This window comes from Leopardus geoffroyi, chromosome B1, assembly GCF_018350155.1.
Source record: "Leopardus geoffroyi isolate Oge1 chromosome B1, O.geoffroyi_Oge1_pat1.0, whole genome shotgun sequence".
Taxonomy (NCBI): Eukaryota; Metazoa; Chordata; class Mammalia; order Carnivora; family Felidae; genus Leopardus; species Leopardus geoffroyi.
The window spans coordinates 99,776,373-99,798,759 of NC_059327.1; the positions used below are offsets into that span (position 1 = coordinate 99,776,373).

General features: G+C 37.1%; 1 protein-coding gene across 2 annotated transcripts in view; it reads left to right on the forward strand.

The window, feature by feature from the left end:
• Positions 1–2,559: 2,559 nt before the first annotated feature.
• The window catches only part of ANKRD50 (ankyrin repeat domain containing 50), a 32,498-nt gene continuing 12,670 nt past the window's right edge, over positions 2,560–22,387 (forward strand). The window contains exons 1-2 of one of the 2 annotated variants that reach the window (XM_045468102.1): positions 2,560–2,859; positions 4,372–5,318. In XM_045468102.1, coding sequence (XP_045324058.1) covers positions 4,807–5,318 — 512 coding nt within the window. In that variant the 5' untranslated portion in view covers positions 2,560–2,859; positions 4,372–4,806. The remainder of the gene's footprint in view (positions 2,860–4,371; positions 5,319–22,387) is intronic. The other variant, XM_045468112.1, reaches the window with a different exon arrangement.

Here is a 22,387-nt window from a genome sequence, read left to right on the forward strand (position 1 = left end):
ATCAAAATAAATAAATCAAAAAATGAGAAGACCTATAATTTTGCAGTATCTAAATTTAGTTGAAACTATCAAAATAAACATAAAGAGAATGTACATGATGAGCTTTGTCTTGTAGAAATGTTTCTTGAATGATGTTACTTTGAGTGAAGTTAAAAAGAGAACACACCTGTGAAAAGATTTGGGTTGAAAACTTTGCACATTTCAACATAAAGATTTTTAAATTGAGAATATATTTTATTTATTAGAGTTTGCTTTAAACTTACTAGGCACCTCAGCACTTACAGAGAAAATTAAAAAAAAAAGTCATTGGGGTGCCTGGGTAGCTCAGTTGGTTAAGTGTCCAACACTTGCTTTTGGTTCAGGTCATGATCTCTCAGTTTGTGAGATCAAGCTCCAGGTCAGCCTCTGCATTGACAAATCCCAAATCCTGCTTGGGATTCTCTGACACATATTAGATATATACATGTACACATATCTAATATATGTCTAAATACATGTCTAATATACATGCATATGTGTTTTTTTCCCGAAAAAAGGAGATTTCAGGATTTTGGTGACAGAGATTTGAAGGCAGAAATACGGTCTAGAGGAGGTGGAAGAAACAGAAAACATCATTGCTTCATACCAAAAATTGGGGAGATAAATGGATATTCTGAAAAGAAAGGAAGGCTAAAGTAAACCCAAGTTTCCTTTGCCCTTCAACAACACCCCCAGACTTTAAGAAACTGTGTTCATCCTGCCACAATTGTGTATAACCTACCACTAAGCACAGCATAATGCCAGGTACATTGGAATGCTATAAATAAGTAATTGTCAGAATGAAAGAACAGACAGGCTTCACATGTAGGGAACCTTGCTAAGTGCTGGGAATGCAAGGCTGTGTAGGGCAAAGACCCTGCTCTTCAGGAATTTTTCTATTATGAAAAGCCAAAAGCCATAAAAGTGGAATGTGAAATAAACTTTAAAGCAAAAAAATTCTAAATGAGACTGAAGGTTAATTAAAGCTCAGTTATCTCTGATGCTATTTCAACCAGCATTCTGAGATGGTTAGTTATCATTAAAAAAATAGGCCCACTAAACTAAGTTTCTGTAACTTCTCTATTGGGCAGAAATTATTTTAATTAATGTATTAGCAAATAGCTTAATGGAAATGATAGTTTAATGTACATACTTATTTAAATTTTTTCTCTAAACATATAATATTAACAGCCATGAAATGTCATTGAAGGAGTCAATGACTATAAAGCTGCATGGCAAACAAGCTAAGTGGTAATTAAAATTGCTTAAGCAAATGTAAATCAAACTTGTAGTTTTTTAAAAAAATCAATTTTCATCTCTCTAATTCTGGAGAATTTATATCTTCTGCCTTTTTTGCTTGTGTTTTGGAAAAGAATCTCAGAAGTCACAAAAGAATGAATTAAATGTTAAGATAAACAAGCTTCAAATGCCATGGATAGGCTAGTAATAAACAGAACGGAAGGGTAAGCACAAGTACAATCTATTTGGTTATACGCTTTTCTAGTTAAGTGGGATAGCTGTACTTGGCAATTCCAGAAAAACCAGATGGGAGGCTGGTTTAACATTTAGGAAATAAACATTGAAATTAATGGAGAACGGGAGATGGAGAACTCATGGCTTTAGCATAAATAATAAAATAATAAAGATAGCACATTTTCTACTCTGTCAGATGACAGTACATTTACCTTCCCAGCAGAAACCTGGAATCTAAATAACCCAGGTCCAAGTGAGTGCAAACAACTGGCCTGTCTTGTTTAACAGTAACTGCCTGTAGTCAGGCCCTCTAGGACAGTTTATCTGATTCTACAGTCTGACCTCGACCATGGACTCTTTCCCTTAGAGTGGCCTCTGCGGGTCATCCAAGTGTCCAGAAGGACAGGAGCCTGAGACCGATTCATGACTGCTTTCAACCTCCACCTGGTGGAGGCCACGTCCTTTTCATGAGGCCGATGGGAATGTAGCGCTACAGCCCCACTATTTTTTATTCTTACAATATTCTTCCCAGTCCTTTCCTTGCTTCTCTCAGTCTCAGGCTGAGAAAGTAAAAGCATCACCGGAATTTAATGGATTGAAAGGGAACCCAGACGACTGAAGAATAGGACGGGTCTGGAGTGGTCTTCGGAACAAGGGGGTTAAGAAGGCGGCAAGGGGCAACTCTCCCAGCTCAACTGCCCTTCGTAGGAGCGGATATGGCCCCCAAAGCCAGCGAGTCCTCGGCCTGAAAGACAAAGAAAGGCTCGGGGCCGAGTGGTGACGGGGTGGGTGGGGGCAGCGACTCGCGTGAGCTCGGGGACGTGAGAACGCAGCCCCCGCCCCTTTCTCCTCCCCCCACAAAGGCGGGGCCCGAAAGCCACCCCCAGAAAGGTTCCCCCGCGAGGCGGGCAGCGGGTCTAGGCGCCCGCACACGCCCAGGCACCGGCGGCGACGGGCCGGCGCGCAGGGGGAGGGGAGGAGTAAGGGGAGGAGCCGGCGGGCGAAGAAAGGCCGAGCGGTCGGGTGGGGGCGGGGCCTGGGCTGGAGGGCGGGGCCACGGAGTGGGGCGGGGCGGAGCCGGCCGAGTCCCGGGCTGCCTGAGACAGTCACTGCCCTGACGGCGGCGGCGGCGGCGGTTGGCTGGTGGGGGTTGGGAGGAGCACGACCGAGGCTGCTGGGGCAGCTGGAACTGGCAGTTGCCGGGGGCCAACAGGAGGATCCGGAGCTGAGAGCGTGCCCCAGGCCGGGAGGAGGAGGAGGCTGCAGTTGGAGTCCCGAGAGCGCTGGCGGCCGCGGATTCTCAGAGGAGCAAGTGTCTGAGGCTTAGAGTCCGCAGCGGCGGCGGCCACGGCGGCGGCTGGGGCCGAGGTAACCGAGGGGCGGCATCGGCGGTAGAAGCGAGGCCCCTTCTCAGGTCGGAAGCTCGGGGGCTGTGGCTGGGCTCGAGGCTGACTCACCCACCCACCCTTTGCAGTCTCCGTCCCCTTCGTTCCGCCGTGGGTCCGGTGGGGGCGGGAACGGCGCGAGGGGTGGGGGCGCAGAACTGGGCGCCGACTGGAAGGCGACCCCTCATCTGGGATTGGCAAGGGCGTCGGGCACCCCCTCCCCCTCCAAAAGACACACCCCAAAATCTCGGGGCGGGGCGGGGTGTTGGGGCGTTCCCAGCCTTCTGGAAGGGAAGACCTCGGTGTAGAGGCTGCACCTCCGTCCGTGGCCTCTCCGAGGTGGCCCCCCTGTGGCTCCTTGAGGCTGCTCAAACCGAAGGTGGTTCCCATCTCTGGGAATCCCGGAGTTCCTTTTGTCTAACAGCTGAAACTAGAGGCCGGAACTGTAGGCAAACACCCACCAGCCCTGAAGCATTCTACTCCTTATCCCTTTTCTGTCTCGGAAGGAATTCTCCCCGGCAGCCTTTTCTCCGGCCACAGTAGTAGATTCCATTCCTCACCCCCATCCGAAACATTTATCTTTGGCGCAGAGGAAGGAAGGATTCACGTTGTACTTGTATTTGGCTTTATCATTCGTGTTAAGATTATTCCCATCCTCCCCCTCTATTTTTTTTTAACCCATTCCCATCCAGCCGCAACCATAGTAATCATCCTCTAGATTTTGCAAACTATCAACAAAGAAGTGTGACTAGTCGAGTAAACAGAGTCCTTGACTGGCTGGACTGTGCAATTTAATAGAGCTTCCTTTAACTGGCGCTGTTCTACCAAGCTTGTCGGAAAGACCTTTTTGGCTAGAGTTAAGGATGTTACTGTGTGTGCATAAAGCCTTTTTTAAAAATCCAGGGTAACTGGATTAAAATGTAGCTGCTTGGGAAGCATAACCGTAGAGAAAGTAAAATACAGAAAGGAAAGTGGAATTATGATTCTGGAGGTAATTGTCCAACTTTTTAAAAGTGCCAAAGATGAAGTATATGGATTTTCTTAAAGTATATGGGTTTTTGAGATTATTTTAACTGGCAAATTATATCCTTTTGTAAGCTTTTAAGTAAGTAAGCTCTTAACATATAATATTATGCACTAAGATATTTTTGTTTTATTTTAGTTACTTGTAGAAATTGTTGATTTCCCAGATATCTTAAAGCTAGGAACCTGTGAACAGGTTCATTAAGAATCAACGCTCCAACAAAATGGCACTTTATCAATACTTTGGATTAAGGATGTGTTAACAGTGGCCTGTCCTTTCTGCCACATAAAAGACCCTAATCTAAAACAGTTCCCTCCCTTGCAGTTGCCCAGATGCCTGAAAATGGCAAGGTCTAGTACTTTGAGTGACTATCCTTCAACAAGAAATACAGAGCTACCTATCAACTGTATACGTGGGATCGCTTTGATGGCATTTACTGTAATGGACATCTTTTCTGCATCTAATTTTCAGATACAGAATTAACACTTGGAATCTGGAGAAGCATTTTGTACACATTGAAAGATTGGGCATTATCTTTAGTTTTCCAGATGTATTGTCTCATCTGCACACTTGAAACATCCACAATCACATAAACTCCAGATATAACCATGGAGTTATGTGACCCATCAAGATTTAGGAAAAGTATTGCCACGCTTTGGAACCAGGCAATTTTCCACCAGTTCAACAATTAAACTAATATATTTTCTGCTGATAATCAAGAGTAAAGAGCTAAATAAAGTCATGCACATTCGATTGGCAAATGGCATCTCTGGCTGTTGAGTTTTACTGTAACTGGTTACTGTATCATTCAGAGTCAACTTAATATGCAAGTTATGTCCTAATGGATGTAAAGACCTTTGTTGACGTATCCAGGATCTAGCAAATGTTGAAGATAAGAAACCTATTATGACTAATCCTTGGGAAGAGAAAGTCTGCAAAATGGCTCAAACGAGTTTACTGCAGGGGAAGCAGTTTTACTGTAGGGAGTGGGTTTTCCACAAGCTTCAGCATTGCCTCCAGGAGAAAACTAACTGCTGCAATAGTGCTGTCAACACACCATCCCTTGTAATGAATTCTGGGAATAATGCTAGTGTTGTCTCTGGAAAAGGAGCTGCCTGGGGTGTGTTGTTGGTAGGAGGGCCTGGCAGTGGCAAGACAGCCCTATGTACTGAGCTGTTGTGGCCAAGTTCACCTACGAGCTTGCAGAGAGGTTTACATCGCCAGGCTTTGGCCTTTCATTTCTGCAAAGCCCAGGACTCTGATACTTTGTGTGTTGGAGGGTTTATTAGAGGTCTAGTTGCCCAGATCTGCCGCAGTGGACTACTCCAAGGATATGAGGATAAGCTAAGGGATCCAGCAGTCCAAAGCCTGTTACAGCCTGGAGAATGTGAAAGGAACCCAGCTGAAGCATTTAAAAGGTAACAATAAGAATGCCATGATTCTGGTTTCTAAGCAAAAATTAATGTGTTTTCTAGGTTTTTTGTTTGTTTTAGTTTTTTTGTCTGTTTAAATTTTGTGGGGTACCTGTACTACTGTGCATTTGGGGATAATCTGTAGTTGTAAATACACGTGTTACTTTGAGTATAGAAAACAAAATTTAAGCTTTGAATGTTGCACAGGATATGAATTAAAAGTATGTCTTTTCTTTTACTTCTTCAATAACAGAATATGAAACAGAAACTTAATTTTTATTTCAAACTTAGGACAATTGCTTATTTACTTATTTATTTTTCTAGTATTATCTATAATTGGTAAGGGATATTTCTTATGGTAGAAAAAACCATTTAGCTGCTTGGAAAATAGGCTGCATTTTCAGGGAAGGCATATTATAAATGATGCTGAATTTAGAGGAACTCTCAGTGTAGAATCTAATCTTTTTTGCTTATAGTAGTCTTTCTTCAAGTTATTTTTGAAAGAGATCATTGGCCATTGAGAATCTGAAGAAAATCTATGTTTGGGATTTATTCCCCTATCGAGTAAACAAAAAGTTAAGTAGTACTTTTAAATATGTGATATTTATAAAATAATGAAAATCTGGCATAATTTTACTACTTTTAGTGAGTGATATGAAAAACAACTTTTTTTCTAACCTCAATTAAGCATTTTTCCTTTGGTAAATGGAGTGGTCTAGGAGGGGAGTAAGTTGCTTTTCAGAATTGTTGCAGATTCAAAGTGTATTCAAGAAGACATGATGCCTTGAAAATAATTTTTTGCCTATCAACCCTCTGCTTGTTAAAAGAAGCAGGCAGATTGTTATTTTTGTGCTTGCTATTGACTCACTGCTGCTTGAATTACTCATTTTGTGTATACTTTTATTTCTACACAGTAAGTAGCTCTTAGCAGGTGGAAGTTTGTTCCCCAAAGATGTAGGTATACTGTGCGATGGAAGTTAGCATACGTGTGTGTATATGTGGCTGTATGTGTCTGTCTCTCTGTGTGTCTCTAGGAGTCTTTTGAGTAGGATTTGAATTGCTGTGAAATGAGTGATATTTGTTTTTATGATGTCTTCAGATTTAATGGTATGAAAAACGTAAGTTTTAAGTGGTGTTGAAAATATTAACAATAATAGCAAACGCTATGTATGTGTCAGTGTTCTAAAAGATTTACGAATATTAACTTATTTCATTTTCATCGCAATCCTATGAGGTAGGTTATTATTCCCATTTCGTGGATGAGGAAACTGAAACACAGAAAGCTTTGTAACTTGTCCAAGGTTACAGTCTTGTATGTGGCAGGCAGAGCTGGGATTTGAAGAATGTGTACATGTATACAGGTTTGTAATCATAGAAATTCTTTGAAGGACTAGAGGGGGAGAGTAGATTAGAATTTGTGGAGGACAGGGGGGTGTGTCACAGTTGTGATTTGAGTGGAGTTTTCAGATTGCCCATATAAGTGACAGAGTAGTAGTCTGGAATGATCTTTATGGATAGTGGTGTGGAATTCAAACGTGGGAGGGTATATTAAAGTCAGCCAAAGAGATGTGTCTTTGAGAGGTGTGCTATTCTTGCAGATTTTTTAATGTTTAAGTGCAGTCCAGTAAAATTCAGGGCAAATCTCTTATCTTTTGCTCTTAGCCACCAACATCAGGGTTAAAACTATTCAATCATTTTTAAATAAGAAGGAAATCCGTTAGGTGATAACTGGTGCACAAAGAGGAGATACTGGCTTCAGTGGACAGTTTTAAATATGGAATGTGTTATTCAATAACGTAGTCTTCAATATGTAAAACTTTACCTTTTAGGAGACTTAAAAGTATCTGGGCATAAGCGGCTCTTTTCCTATTGACTTCCTACTTTTTCTAAAGATACTGTCACTAGTTGAAGAGCTGAATTTTCATTTCTTATAATTTCATTTCTTAGAAGTTACTTGGATTTAACACCTTAGAAAATCAGTTTCAAAGAGCTTAGCTAACTACGTTAAACTTAGTCCGACTAAATTCGGTAATTATACGTTTTATTTTATTGAAATTTACATGTAAATTTCTAATGCCTTTAAATATTTAAAATCATGTCTAATTGTACATTTTTGCTGTATTCTGATCTTGAGCAGACCTTTCTGTATGGTATCATAGGTTTTCCTGAAAAAGGTCCGTCTACTGAGATGGTCCTGTTTTTTTTTTTTTTTTCCTGTGTAAATTTTAGTTATCAAATAATTGAAGAGAAATGAGAAGCAATTAGAGCTATATGTGAAAACCACACTGGTGCTGATTTTCTGATTGACAGAAGGAGCTAACCACTTTGTATTCCCAAGCTGTACTTTGGTAGAGGAAGCACAGCCTTTCTTTTTGGACCATTTTGGTGATCTTAATCTCCTTCTAGATCTTTCAAAAGCCTGGGTTACTTTCTTTCTTCATCATTAAAGTAGTTAATCATTAAATAAATTAGGTAACTCTGATACTGTAACAACTGTTTCTGATAATTCATAGAGTACATTTCCTCTAAGACTCTGAAGCTTTCATATAACCATAGTCAAATGCAAGTATGAGAATACAATACAGTTAAAGAGAAATATTTTTGCATCGTCTATGGCATTAGATAATCTAAGCCTTTACTTTTGGATAGCCAAGATTTTATTGTAGGTTCTATTACAGTGGGTTCTATTTGTGATTGATTTTTGTTAAATAAGGCCTTAGAGAATTTTAATAGGAATCTATTTTGTGTAGGCAGGGAGAAATGTAATTCAACAGGTAGATAATCATTGCTTTCAAGAAGTTATAATATTTTGAGAGAGACAGAGATCAAAGTGATATGATGGCAGATGAAATATAAACAAAGAGAAGTAAAATCTTTTTTTGCTTTTGAAAAAAAATTCAAAACCCACTTTATTACTTTTTTAACATCTATCTAACACTTGATAATATTAATGGTTTCATATATTCATTTGTAAAACAATTTAATAGTAGTAGAAAATTGATAAAGAGAAATCTTAGTTCTTGACAGATGAACAAAGTTGGGGAAATTGCAGAGAAGTGATTCCGTAATGAATGCATTTTATAAACTTTTCTTCAGTTTTACTTCCTAATTATTTGCCTAGTTTTTATGTTTAATGATACTAGATAGAATACGTAGTGCCACAAAAAAACTTCTTACATGAAATCATATACCTACGTGGTAACTTGTTAATTGCTGGTGTATTGAAATCACTTTTTCTCTATGATAAGAAAAATGAGAGGAATGTCATTTTAATCTAGTTAAATGCTGCTACTTTCTTTCCCCTCTGACATGATATCACAATTCTTAGACATAGTAGTCACAAAATTTATTCTGACTTTCATTAATTCTTAGAGCAAATATTTGAGAGCCTTTTGTGTTTTAAACACAGTTGAGCTGGAGATATTTATTGAGAACCTTCTGTGTGTTCAGTTCAGTTGTAGATAAATCAGTGAGTTGAACAGACAAAATATCCTGCCTTCATGGAGCTTAAATTCTTATTATAATATTTATCTTATTTCTATAAAGAGAAATAATATTTGGGATAAATGCCTGTTACAGTGTTCATGCAACACATAAATGTTTTAAGACTAGTGTAAGGAATTATATGATCTGCTAAAGGGAATGATGAATGAAGACCTATTAATTTCTTTTTTTCCCTTTTCCATTTTTCTATCTTGATTAGTTAAGGTGCAAAGCTATTGTTACTGTGTTTAGATTTTTTTTTTTTTCTCATTTCTGTTGGTGGAACTAAGATGGTCTAATTGATGACAATTAACATTTTTACCTGAAAACCAAAGGCTGATTTCTTTCCTTCTGCCTTTCCCTTCACACTCTTATTGCAAAACTTTGTATATTTTGTGTATTTTCTAGAGTTTGTGTTAGAGTTTCCTGGTAGTCACATAACTGTAAGCCAAATCCCAGTTATTTTTGACAGAAGTAAAAGGCATCTAAGTTTAGGGAAAGTGAGAAGGAGTGGAGTAGTTTCAGATCTTGTGACTGGTTTAGAAGCACAACTGAACATGATTATTTCATTCAACTAGAAACTCCTTTCTGGATCTTACTATCCAAGTTATTGCACCCATGGATCTTCTTGGAGATTTAAATGGATGTGGAACTGGGAAATACAAATTTTTGCTTCTGGTAGACACTATTCTCTAATTTTTATTTCTAGTTAAAAATCTGCCAGACCAGGTTATTAGTTTTCTATGTGTGATGTCAATTTTCCAGATTTGAGTAAAAAGATTTTGTTCTGTGTAATGTGTAAGTGGAATAAAATTGTGATGAAGAATTAGGTAACTGACTCTAAACTTTGAGAGTTTAGCCAAGAAAAAGTTGTGTTGGTAGTGAAAGGCTTGTTAAGTGAGAGTAGCTTGTTAAGAAAAGAATCGGAAACTGGAAGACCAAACTGACATTTGTGTTTTATGTCAAATAGGAACCCTCAAGTGGTTGAATCTTCTTTCTGATTTTTTTATTTCCTTCTCTTTGAACATTTATAGTTTTTCAGTTGTATCTCTTTAGATTTTTAGCTTCTTTAGTTATTTATGCATATATCTTCTGTTATCTCTTCTATTAGGCATATGCTTCTTCATGACGTTATTCATGACTGATTAATTTTTTATATTTACCATAGTGCTTTGAACAGCACTTTGCATGTAGTAAGTGCTAAATGATTATCATTTGAATGAGGGAATAAAGCTACTTACCTATCTAGAATATGTTTGAACCTAATTGCAGGATAGCTGAAGCTCTTGCATAAGGAAGGGAATTGAAATGTTATATCGTTTAGGTCAGTTTTCAGTGTAGACCAGACTGGTATAGTGATTATTAATTTATTAACCTGCCATGTGTACTCTTTAGCATGTATGAATATGGCATTGGTCCAGATAGTTTTAAGTGGCCAGATGTCTATCTTCTGTCTCAACTGGCTGCAAGTATTTTTGGCTTACTCAACAAAGGGACTAAGAACAGAATGAGATTGGAACGTGTGCTTCCTTTTTACCCTCCTTTGTGGGGTATTTTCAAGGCAAAATATTCCCTTTCCATCGTCTGTCTGGTATAACTAGTACTATTTAAGATAGCCATCATTATCCATTCTTCAATATTACCAGATTAAAAGATCTTGTAAAGTGTCTTTGCAATTCACATTTTAAATGAAATAAATGAATTAATGTAATTTTCAAAATCAAAATTCTACATTTCTTTTAGTCTAACATAGTCATTTTTCACCAAATTGTTGTTTCCAACTTTTGACCATGTTATTTTTACTTTAAGATGGACTTCCATTCATTCAGGACCTCCCACTTTCCCTTCCTAAAACCTTTTGTTTCTACCCTTGATGGGTTCTTTTTTATGCTTCATATCTAAGTGCTGCTTCCTTTGGTTCCTGTTGCTCCATAAAATTTGCTGAACCGTTCCTCAACCTTTAATCACTTACGCTATAATGGCATAACATATTCCTCCATATTTATGTTATTTAATTTCAGTCACATTTTTAGTTCTGCTTGGCCATTCTTCCATTTACTTCTTAGTAACTGTTTGTGTTTTGTTTTGTTTTATTTTGTTTTGTTTTGTTTTAGACCAGAGAGAGTAAAGTTATTCCCTACAGGTTGAATACTTTTACCCAATTCAGGAAATTTCATACACACATCCAGATTTCTGGTTTTTCTTGGAAAAAAAAGTGGAAATTTTGACAAAATTAGGTTCTCATTCTCTTGAATCAGTAATCTAGTGGAACCATGTTAGCTGCTGTCTTCACTGGGGCCTACATGCCCTAATTTGATTCATCCCCCCAACTCTGTTATTCTATTCCACGACCACTTTACCTGTTCATATGTGCCAGCCTAGCTGCTACTGGCATTTTCAAACACAAACGTGTTTCCTAGTACTCTGACAAAAAGTGTATTTTTTTTTATTTCCTACCAAATCTTCATATTATCTCTAATTTGTGTACACAAGTCCTACTACTTACGTGTCACCTCATTTCTTAACTTACTGAAGTCTGACTTCTATATGTATATATTCACAGAAAGATGTTTGTGCAGAGTAGCTTCTGAACTCATTGCTCACTCTATCTTAGCCTTAGATGATACATTCTAGAACTTTTTTCATTATCTGTAATTTCTTCCTTTCAAATTCCTCTATGTTCTTTGGTCTCTCTCCCTCTAGGTACTCTCTCGGTGTTTGTCCATGGAAGCTTACTTAGATCTTCTCTCTTTATACATATTCCTTCAATAATTTTATTTATTTACATGGCTACCAGCGTTCATATCTAGTATGATAGCAATCGAATCTGCACCAACATATCTAATATGATAGCAATCAAATTTGCGTCAACAGCTTTTATCCTGGCCCTGATCAACATGTATCTTTTCACTGGAGTGTTCTTCACTAACCTTGCTGTGTTTTTCAAATCGGCATCTCTTTCAGCATTTCTATTCATTGGCTCACTCATTTATTTCTGAAACATATTCTGCACCTGCTCTGTGCCAGATAAGTGGTCAGTGTCAGGGCTAAAGTTGTAAGCCAAACAGTTAAGTGGTAGGGGCGAGAGGGAAGTACATTGAACAAATAATCACAAAAATAAATGTAGAAATGCAGGCTTAACAAGTGCCAAGATGGAAGGATACAGGATAAAAGCATATAATCTGAAGCCTGATCATTATTTGGAAATCTGGGAAAAGTGACTCTTTATCTAAGTTATTTCTTAATTCTTGTTTCCTAGACTCTGCTTAAAAGTGTGATCTTAAGATCAACATTATCAACATTACTTTTGGAGGTTATTAGAAATGCAGAATCTGAGGTCTGTTGAATCTCAGTCTGCCTTTTAACCCATTTCGTAAGTGAGTGAATCCTGTGCGTATTGAAGTTTAAGAAGCACTGCCCTAGGCTTGTTTCTAGAGTTTGCTTTGATTATTTTCTCTTATATATTACTTTATTCTAAAGCATTTAATCCTTTTCTTGGAATGTTTCTTGAATCTTTTACCCTAATCTACAATATTATTTATCTACTCCTAGAAGTAATTTTAGCCTCTCTATCTTCTAATTCCTTTTGTTCACAGTTGGCCAGTTTTACCATAGTAAAACAGTGCTTTCTTTAGGTCCTTCTTCTGAGGACTGTGATAACTTCTACAACAAATTCAGATTTCTCTGCCTACCTCTATTGAAGGTCTGGATAATTTCATTTTGTTCTTTTAAAGTATGTTTCGTGTTTCCAAAACTTGATTAGAACACATAAGTTCATTTATTGTTTCAAGAAACATTTTAAGCATATGAGAGAATGTTAAAGTCTTTAGGAGATATGAGAAGTAAGAATATTCTTATTTTTCTTAGGGTTTAGTAAGAACTTCATATATATAATAAGGATATAGATTTTTTTTGTTATTTATGTTACAGCTTTTTTTTCAGGTTTTTTTTTAGCATTTTTGCTGTTTTTTTTAAAAAAATATGAAATAAGATGGTTTCTATATGCTAAAGTGGTTTGATTTTATGAAGTAAAATAAGTAAATACTTTTCTGCCATTAAAAATAATCTTAAAGGGTGCCTGGCTGGCTTAGTTGGTAGAGCACGCAACTCTTGATCTCGAGGTTGTGAGTTCGAGCCCCATGTTGGGCATAGAGCTTACATTAAAAAAATAAAAATATCTTTGGGTGCCTGGGTGGCTCAGTCTGTTAAGCTTCTGACTTCAGCTCAGGTCATGATCTCACGGTCCATGAGTTCGAGCCCCGCATTGGGCTCTGTGCTGACAGCACAGAGCCTGGAACCTGGAGCCTGCTTTGGATTCTCTGTCTCCCTTTCTCTCTCTCCACCGCTTCCCTACTTGCACTCTGTCTGTCTGTCTCTCTCTCAAAAATAAATAAACATTAAAAAAATTTAAAAAATATATCTTTGAAATATATTCTGATTGGTTGCCTGTTTACCCTACAGTTGTTCTAGTTATCTTTGACCATACTATATATAATTGTCTTAAATTTTAAATCAATTTGTCTTTCATGTTATTCTAATCTCAGAAATATTCAAATGTTATTTTTTTCTACTGTATATGTGTATAGTTAAGTATAATCATTGGTAAAAAGATAGGATTTTAAATGCTCATGTAATTGCTTAATAAAAATAAGTATTAATTAAGAGAACTAATTATACGTTACTTGTGGCTATCTAGAAGAACGATTTGGAGCTTTCCAGAAACTACTGACCTTTTACAGTTATGACTCATGATTTGAATACATGGAAACTGTGGTAGATTGAATTATTTGTTTTTGTCCTTCATCTCTCCGTGTGTTCTTCGTCTTTGCCATAAGATATTGGAAGTCCTTCTACTAGAGGAGAAGTATACTTCTCTGCCTTTTTCTGTTTGGGTCAACCATGTCATTTGCTTTGGCCGGTGGGATGTTAGTAGACAGGATCCAAACAGAGGCTTAAAATGTGCACGAGTAGTTGTGCTTATCCTCTTTGCTTCTAGCATCACCATGAGAATGACATGCCTTGGTTAGCTTCTTGGCTCAAGAAGATGAGAGAGATGTGGAACCAATGATATGCCACTGTTGTAAAAATTGCTAACAATAAAAAAACTAAGGAAATAATATTTCATATCGAAAACCATAATTTTCTTCAAAAATTTAGGAATCATCATTGATTCCTCAGTTTCACTCATTCACTACACTCAATCCATTAGCTACTTTTGTTTTATTTCAATGATAAAAGTACCTTCACTTCTCTGCATCCCCATTGCTGCTACTCCTATTCTTTCTTGCCTAGCTTGCTGCAGTCGCCTCCCAAAATGGTCTTCCTGTTGCCATTATTGTCCCTCTTATCTTTACAAAGTGTTAAAGTATCAGGTCATATTAGTTACCTGCTTAAAACCTGCCAATGGCTTCTGACTACCTTAAGAATAAAATCTAAGCTTTACATGGTCCAGTCTTTGCCTACCCTTTGACCTCAGCTTGTATCACTTTCATCCTTGCTCATTGTTCTGCATCCACATCATTACCCTTATCATGTTTTGAAATAGGTGACATTCCAGCCAGCAGATTTTTATATGGCTACTTGTCTGGTATCACTTAGGTGCCAGCCTTAATATTACCTCCTCAGAGAGCCTTTCCTTTCCATCAAGTCTTTGAGACATCTCCCCACCCAGTCAGTTTCTTAAATCAGATCCTCCCACTTTGTTTTCTTTATTTCTTAATTTTCAGTGTCTAGCATGATCTGAAGTTATTTTGCTTCATGTGTTTACTTTAACTTTCTGCCTACCTACTGGAATGAGCAGACTACCTACCTGACTTGTTCCCTTTATATCTCCAGAACATAGACTATAGAAGACAGTAACTATTTCTTCAATTGAGGGAATAACTATGTTTTAATTAAAAAACATCATAAATTTGGTCACATTTATAATTTGTGTTGCTCTAACCACATTCTGTTTGAAATAGTACATGTTTTTCTGCAGAGTGATTTATACATATAGATTATATAGTTATTAATGACAGAGATCCATTTGAACCAGTATTTTTTTATTTTGTTTGTTGTTTCTTACAATGCATGCTAAAATTAATTTTTATAAAATGGAAAACTTTTTAGCGGCATCCGATTTATATTCTATGATGTGAATCATGAGGTCACATTTTGCCTATCTTCTATAAATCCCTAGTTTCTTCTGTGTTTCATAGTTTCATTCCTATAAATCTTTCTGAGATTATCATTTAAAATTTATATTCATTAGAAAAGAGAAAAAATGTTTGTAGCTTAAATCTCAGTTATGATGTTTATTAATTGCTACTTTAGCGAGAGAAACAACTCGCACACCATAGACTTCACAGGAATTGAAACATAAAAGTTAATGACACCAAGTACAAGAAATGGTTGCAGAAAAAGAATTTGTGGAGAAAATGATTGTTCCTATCCCTGAAGTTTATCATTTATACAGGAAAATAAATAAAATAAGAAAAATATGCATCTACCTACCTATTTTGCTATATTTACTTTAAATCTAGATTTACTATTTTGTTTTAAAGAAAAAATAAGGGTGCCTGGGTGGCTCAGTTGAGCCTGCCACTCTTGATCTCAGGGTTGTAGGTTCAATTTCTACGTTGGGTGTAGCAATTACTTAAAAAGAAAATCTTAGGGGACATTGGGTGGTTCAGTTAAGCATGCAACTCTTGATATCGGCTCAGGTAATGATCTCACAATTTGTGAGATCGAGCCGCGTGTTGGGCTCAGCGCTGACAGAACTGGATCCTGCTTGAGATTCTCTCTCCCTATCTGCCCCTCCCCCTGCACAGACTCCCTCTCTGTCTCAAAGTAAATAATTAAACATTAAAAAAAAAATCTACATTTGAATCTTCCCTGGTATCCCTTGCTAATTTTGACCCGCTCACACCCATAAGATGACCGCTCTTATGGAGGCTGAGTGGCTCATTCAGTTAAGCGTCTACTTCGGCTCAGGTCATGATCTCACAACTCTTGAGTTCAAACCCCATTTTGGGGCTCTGTGCTGACAGCTCAGCCTGGAGCCTACTTCAGATTTTGTCTCGGGCTCTCTCTGTCCCTCCTCTGCTCACGCAGTCTTTCTCTCCCTCTCTCTCTCTCTCTCTTTCAAATATAAATAAACATTTAAAAAAATTGAAATTTTAACTAATAAAATTTTTAAATAATGTATTAATAAATATTTAATAATAAATTCATTACATATGAACATAAGTAACATTTTAATGACAGAATGAATATTGTCAAAAAAAAAAACCAAAAAGAATACACAAAGTTAAAAGAAGAACATTGTTTTGCCTTTTTTTCAAATCTTTTTAATATTAGGCTTAATATATTGGATTATCATCTCTGCTTTTGAATGCAGCCTCTGGAAAACTCCACTCTATCCTTGAGAGAGAACTACACTGAAAAAGCAAATCACATCTTAGTTTTATTCTGACTCTGAAATGCTCTAGGGTATAGGATACCCTTAGGGACCCTCACACCACACTTTGAAAACCACTGTTCTATATAAATGGTGTGTTGCTAGCAGTATTCTGTAATGTTTTCTGTGTAACATTTTTTTTTACATTGTTCATGTTGTTACACGTTCTATATGATTCATCTTCACTACTATATAATATATAATTCCAGTCTGTATAATTCACTTGTTGTTGTCATGTTGATACTCATTTAAGATGTATTTAGCATTTTAACTTTTGTGAAACAGTACTGCTGGTCTCCTGGGTAGCTCAGTCAGTTGAGCGTCTGACTCTTGATTTCTGCTCAGATCACGATCCCAGAGTCATGGGGTTGAGTTCCAAGATAGTCTCTGTGCTGAGCTCGAAACTTGCTTAAGATTCTCTCTTTTTCCCCTGTGCCCCTCCCCTCCCCCCCACTCTCTAAAACAAGCAAACAAACAAAAAACCACAGTGCTGCTAAGAACATTCTTGGATATTCTCTTGGACATATACTAGGAGGAAAGTAGCAAAGGGTAACTCCAAATTGCATAGTTAGGAGTGAAATTTGGAATCATAGGGTATGTATATTCATCTTCAGCTCTGTGAGATAGCACTAAAGCTTTGACATTGTATTAGTTTGTCCTCATAGATGTGTGTAGATCACCAACAGGTGCTGTATTGTCATTGTTCTTTGTGTTTTAGAAAGCGAATGTGAAATGATAACTTACTATTTTAAACATCTTTGATCCTTTGGCACTAGTCATTTTGTCTGTGAAAATTTTGTTTTGAAATGTAAAGAGTGAGTATTTTTTAGTTATTTCCTTTATGTTTTACCTTTTTTGGGTCTTAATATTTAAAAACGCGTTCTCTACTTGGTTGTTCTACTGGCATTTGTTGAGTGGCATGTGTTTCACTATTAATCTATAATACCACTGTGAGATACACATACGTACATATGTATTTCTGAGTTCTTTTACATTGGTCTATTCATTCATTCATTCATTTATCAATTATATATTGATGCTAGGAATGTACCAAATGCCATACTGGTATATGTTAGTAAGTAAAAATGGAAATGTCAAACGTGTTTATTGAGCTTACATTTTGAGGGTTGGAGTACGTGGCTGGTAGAAAATAAAATGTTAACAATATATAGCATATCTATTGGCAATAAATACTGTATGGAAGATCAAGCTAGAGTAAGGAGGAGAGTAGTGATGTAATGGGTAGGTTGTGGGAGAAGAATTATTATTTTATATAGGGGAGATTAAGATATTGTGAAGGAAGTTTCTGACAAGAATTTCCAGACTGAGGAAGTACTAAGTGAAAAGTCCTGAGGTGGGAGTTGGCTTAATATAATCCAAGAAAAAAACGGGATTTTTTTTGGAGAGCCTGTGTGGCTAGAACAGAGTGAACAAAGGAGTATGTGTAGGAGACAGGTAGAGAAATAGGATTCATACAATGTATGCACTTCGAGGCTATTGTAAGCACATTTATTTTTACTTTCAGTAGATTGGAAGACATCAGGTCTTTCAAACAGAGTAGTAACATCATCTGGTTTAACTGTTTACTTTTTGAGAATTGGGTTGAAGGTGGAAACAAGGGAATCAGTACCTGGCCAGTGCAGTAATGGAGGTAAGAGGCAATGGTGCTTGGATTTGGGTAAAGTGGTTGATTATTTTTAAGATTTAGCTGGTAGCACATTGGATGTGAAGTATGAAAAGGAAAAAAGGATTAAAGGATGATTCTAAAATTTCTGGCCTGAGAAACTGAAAGGATAGGATTGCTCTTTACTGGAAAGAAGAAGACTAAGGTAGGAGCAAGATGAGGATTAGAGGTCTGAAGTTTAGGTTTTAATATGTTCAAGATTAGACAACTAAGCAGAGAAGTGGAGTAAGAAGTTAGACTCACAAGTCTGGATGAAGAAAAGAGGTGCTGACTGTGTATATAAATTTGGTTTCAAGGCATTAATAAACTTACATAAAAAGTGAATGGAAGAAGATCCAAGATACAAATATTGACATATATTTCAAAATTGAAAGGTTGGGAAGCTGTGAAGACGAGTAGCTAGTGTGGCAGGAGGAGAGAGCCACGTCCTAGGGGAGGAGGTATGGAGTTGGAAGAGCTTCACTTTAGCCTTACAACATCACACAAATAATACAATAAGCCAATTTGAGAATGGAATAGATGCTACAAAGAAAACAGTCAGATGGAGTCTTTAGAGTAACAGCAGTAAGTGATGATAAAGGCTTCTTAAGACATGATGATTCGGAAGGTGGCTTTCAGGATTAAACTTTGTGTTGAAACATAAAGGATAAGAAATTTTGCCTGGGGGAATTCTAGTAGGAGGGAGTACCAAATACATCAGCTTCAAAACAAAACAAAACAAAACTGAAAGGAGAGTCACGTGGCTGGAACAAATGGGAGGATTCAGGAATGGATCCTAAGATTTTGGCCTAAGAAACTAGGGGATGATGAGATACATTAAATGACATGGGGAAGTCAGGTGGGGAAGAACTTATTTTGGGGGTAAATTGAAAGAGGATACGTCTTTAAACATACTAAATTTGAGACGCCTATGGGGCATACACACAGAGATAGATAGCAGACAGTTTGGGAGATTTTTACTTTTGAGTTTAGGGTGAGGTCAGGGCTAGAAAAAATATCTCAACATTTTTAAAGCCATAGATTGGCTTCTGACGTATAGTATGACTGAGTAAGGCATGGAAAATAGCACAAAAACAAGAAAGTAAAACAATGAGAAAACTATAAACCAAACCTCAATAAAATGTGGAAGTTAATATCAAATTGAGATGCAGACAAAACTGGCAGAACATTTATTCTTTAAAATAAGTGTGTACTCTGAATATCATCAAGAGTATAAAGGCTCTTTTTTTGAACCATGGAGACAGGTTACAGACTTATGCTGGAAGTTCCCCTGGACCCAATTAGGCAGAAAGGAAGAACAAAGAAGGCAGGGAAGAAGGAGTCAAACATTTGGGGGGTAGTCCGGGAGGGGTTTGTGGTGAGAAATCCTGCCTTATATATATCCCCACAGCTTCTGATCTTAATTGGCTGGGGAGAAGTAGAAGCTCAAAGAAATTTTTCATGCTTATAGCTCTGAGTCATAAGGAGAATTCTTACAAGCCTGGACCTTGGATACACTAACCTGCAATTGCTGGTCCAGAGGGAACTTAATCTTATTGAAGAGCTGTCGTAGATATATAAAAATGTATCTCAAGAACAAAAGGAGGAAGGAACACAGGAAACACTCACCAGAAAAATGTTGCCCTGGAACAAAAAGAAATCTGTGGCCAAATATATTGCCTTAAATGAAAATGTAATTAATACGCAATTGCCTGAGTTAAACAATTGCATGAAGCAGAAATAAAAGTGCTTGGAGAAGAGATGGTGAGACAACAGGAGGAGATGAAACATGCCCAAAATGTATATGAAAACTTACTCTGTGAAAAGAGATATTTCCAATCACTAGGAGAAAGATAATTTCATAAATAGTTTTGGGATAACTGTGGAGCCATGTGGGGAAAAAAAATGTTTAGGAACCATAGTTCACATCTTTATGCCAAAATTAATTTGATTTAAAAAATAAATTTAGGGGCGCCTGGGAGGCTCAGTTGGTTGAGCGACCAACTTCGGCTCAGGTCACGATCTCATGGTTTGCAGATTCGAGCCCCACGTCGGGCTCTGTGCTGGCAGCTGGAGCCTGAAACCTGCTTCTGATTCTGTGTCTCCCTCTGTCTGTGCCCCTCCCCTGCGCATGCTGTGTCTCTCTCTGTCTCAGAAATAAATAAACATTAAAATAAATAAATAAGTAAATAAATAATAAAATTAAACGTTCAAAGCTTTTGAAGAAAACATGAGGAAATGTTTTTTAAGCTGAGAGTTGGGAAGGCCCCTCAAAAATGTGACATAAAACTCAAAAGTCATAAGAGAAAAAAAATTAATTTTGATGTACATAAAAATTAAAAAAAAGAAACTGCATGCCAAAAAAACCTTAAAAAGTCAAGAATAAAAATAACAAATGGTGGAAAAATTAACAACAATGTATTTTCTCTATACTAAAGAGTACCAAGAAGAGAAAAATTGATAATCTTTTGTAAAATGGGTAAAAGGATATAAAGACACATTTTAAAGAAAAAAAGAAATATGACTCCTAGGCATATGTAAATGTGATAGGCTCATGAGAAACAAATGTAAATTAAAACTATAATGGTGCCATTTTTATGTATCTGTGGAAGAAGTAAATAGGCATTCTTACACAGCTGTTGGGAATGTATATTTATATAATTTTTAAGGAGAGTATTTTGTCAGTTACTACCAAAGTATACACGGATATGCCCTTAACCTAGCAACTGTAATCCTAGTAATATATCTTACGGATATACACATTGCAAAACATTGCAGCTTAACACATTGCAAAATGATATGTATAAGAACAAGGTAGGTTTAAACTGAACGATATCAATAATCACATTAAATGTAAATGGTAAATATCCTGATTAAATGAGTTTGTCTGATAAAAATATGAGATCTAACTATATGTTGGCCACAACAAATATACCTTGTATATAAAGAGACACATAGTTAAATGAAAAAGAATGAGAAAATACATACCATGCTAACCCTGATCAAAAGAAAAGACTTGTATAGCTACATTAATGTCAGGTGATGTGAATTCTGAAGAAAAGAATATTACCAAGATAAAAGAGGATCTTTCGTAATGACATAGGGGTCAATTTCTCAAGGTTATAACAATCATAATAATTGTTTATTCCTATAATAACAAAGCTTCAAAATATCAAAAACTAATAGAATTGCAAGAGCACATAGACAAGCCACATTTATGTTCTGATATTTTAACACTCCCCGTTCAATAATAGAGCAAATAAACAGCAGATCAGCGAGTACATAGAACAGTTGAAAAACACTATCACCAAATTGACCTAACTGACATTGGTAGAACAGTCTACCCAGCAATAGCAGACAGTACACATTCTTTTCAAGTGCCCATAAACCATTTAGTAAGATAGATATATTCTGGGCCACAAAACAAATCTTAATAAATTGAAGGGTACGTAAGTTATACAGAGTATGTTATCTCATCACAATTGAATTGAATAATGATAACACAATAACATAAAAAACCTAAGAAATCCCCAGATATTTGAAAGCTGTACAACCCACTTCTAAATAACCTATAATTTAAAGAAGGAATCAAAGGGAAATTATTTTGAACTAAATGGTATTGGAAATACTTACTAGGGAATTCATAACATTAAGGGATTATTATTAGAAGGAACGTGTGAGGGGCACCTGGGTGGCTCAGTCAGTTAAGCATTGGACTTTGGCTCAGGTCATGATTTCATGGTTTGTGAGTTTGATTGAGTCCTGCATTGGGCTCTGTGCTGATAGCTCAGAGCCTGGAGCCTGCTTCGGATTCTGTGTCTTCCCCTCTCTTTCTGCCCCTCCCCCATTTGCGCGCGCGCGCGCGCGCGCGCGCGCGCGCGCTCTCTCTGTCAAAAATAAACAAACATTAAACAAAAACTAAAAAAAGAAGAAAAGTGTGAAACAATTATTTTAGTTTCTAAGAAACTAAGCAAAGAAAAACAAACAACCCAGAGTAAGCAAAAGCAATAAAATCATCAATTTCACTCACCAGATTTCCCTCAACTCTGTTATAATATTTGCTGTAAGTATAATCAGTAGACCCTAGTAGATAAGAGTGTAGACTAATGTGACTGACTGCCTTGGTTTGCCCAGGACTGGGGGTGGGGAGTGGGGATGAAGGACAGCCAGTTTCTAGGACTCCGTGCTTAAAACTTGGAAAGTCCTAGGCAAACCAGGATGAAGGGTCCATCCTTACATAAGTTCTGGAGTCACAGCTTGGACTTGAATTCTTTTCTTTAACTTTGGATAAATGACTTATCTTCATGTGCCTTGATTTCCTTATCTGGAAATTGGTATTATGATAGTACTCATCTTAAGTTTATGTGAGGATAAAATGAGTTAATTGGCATGTAAAGTACTTAAAGCATATAAAACACTGAATTAAAGTTAGAAGTGGTCCCCCTGCTTCTCCCCTTGCCCCACCGTTTTTTATAAGCAGTGGCCTCC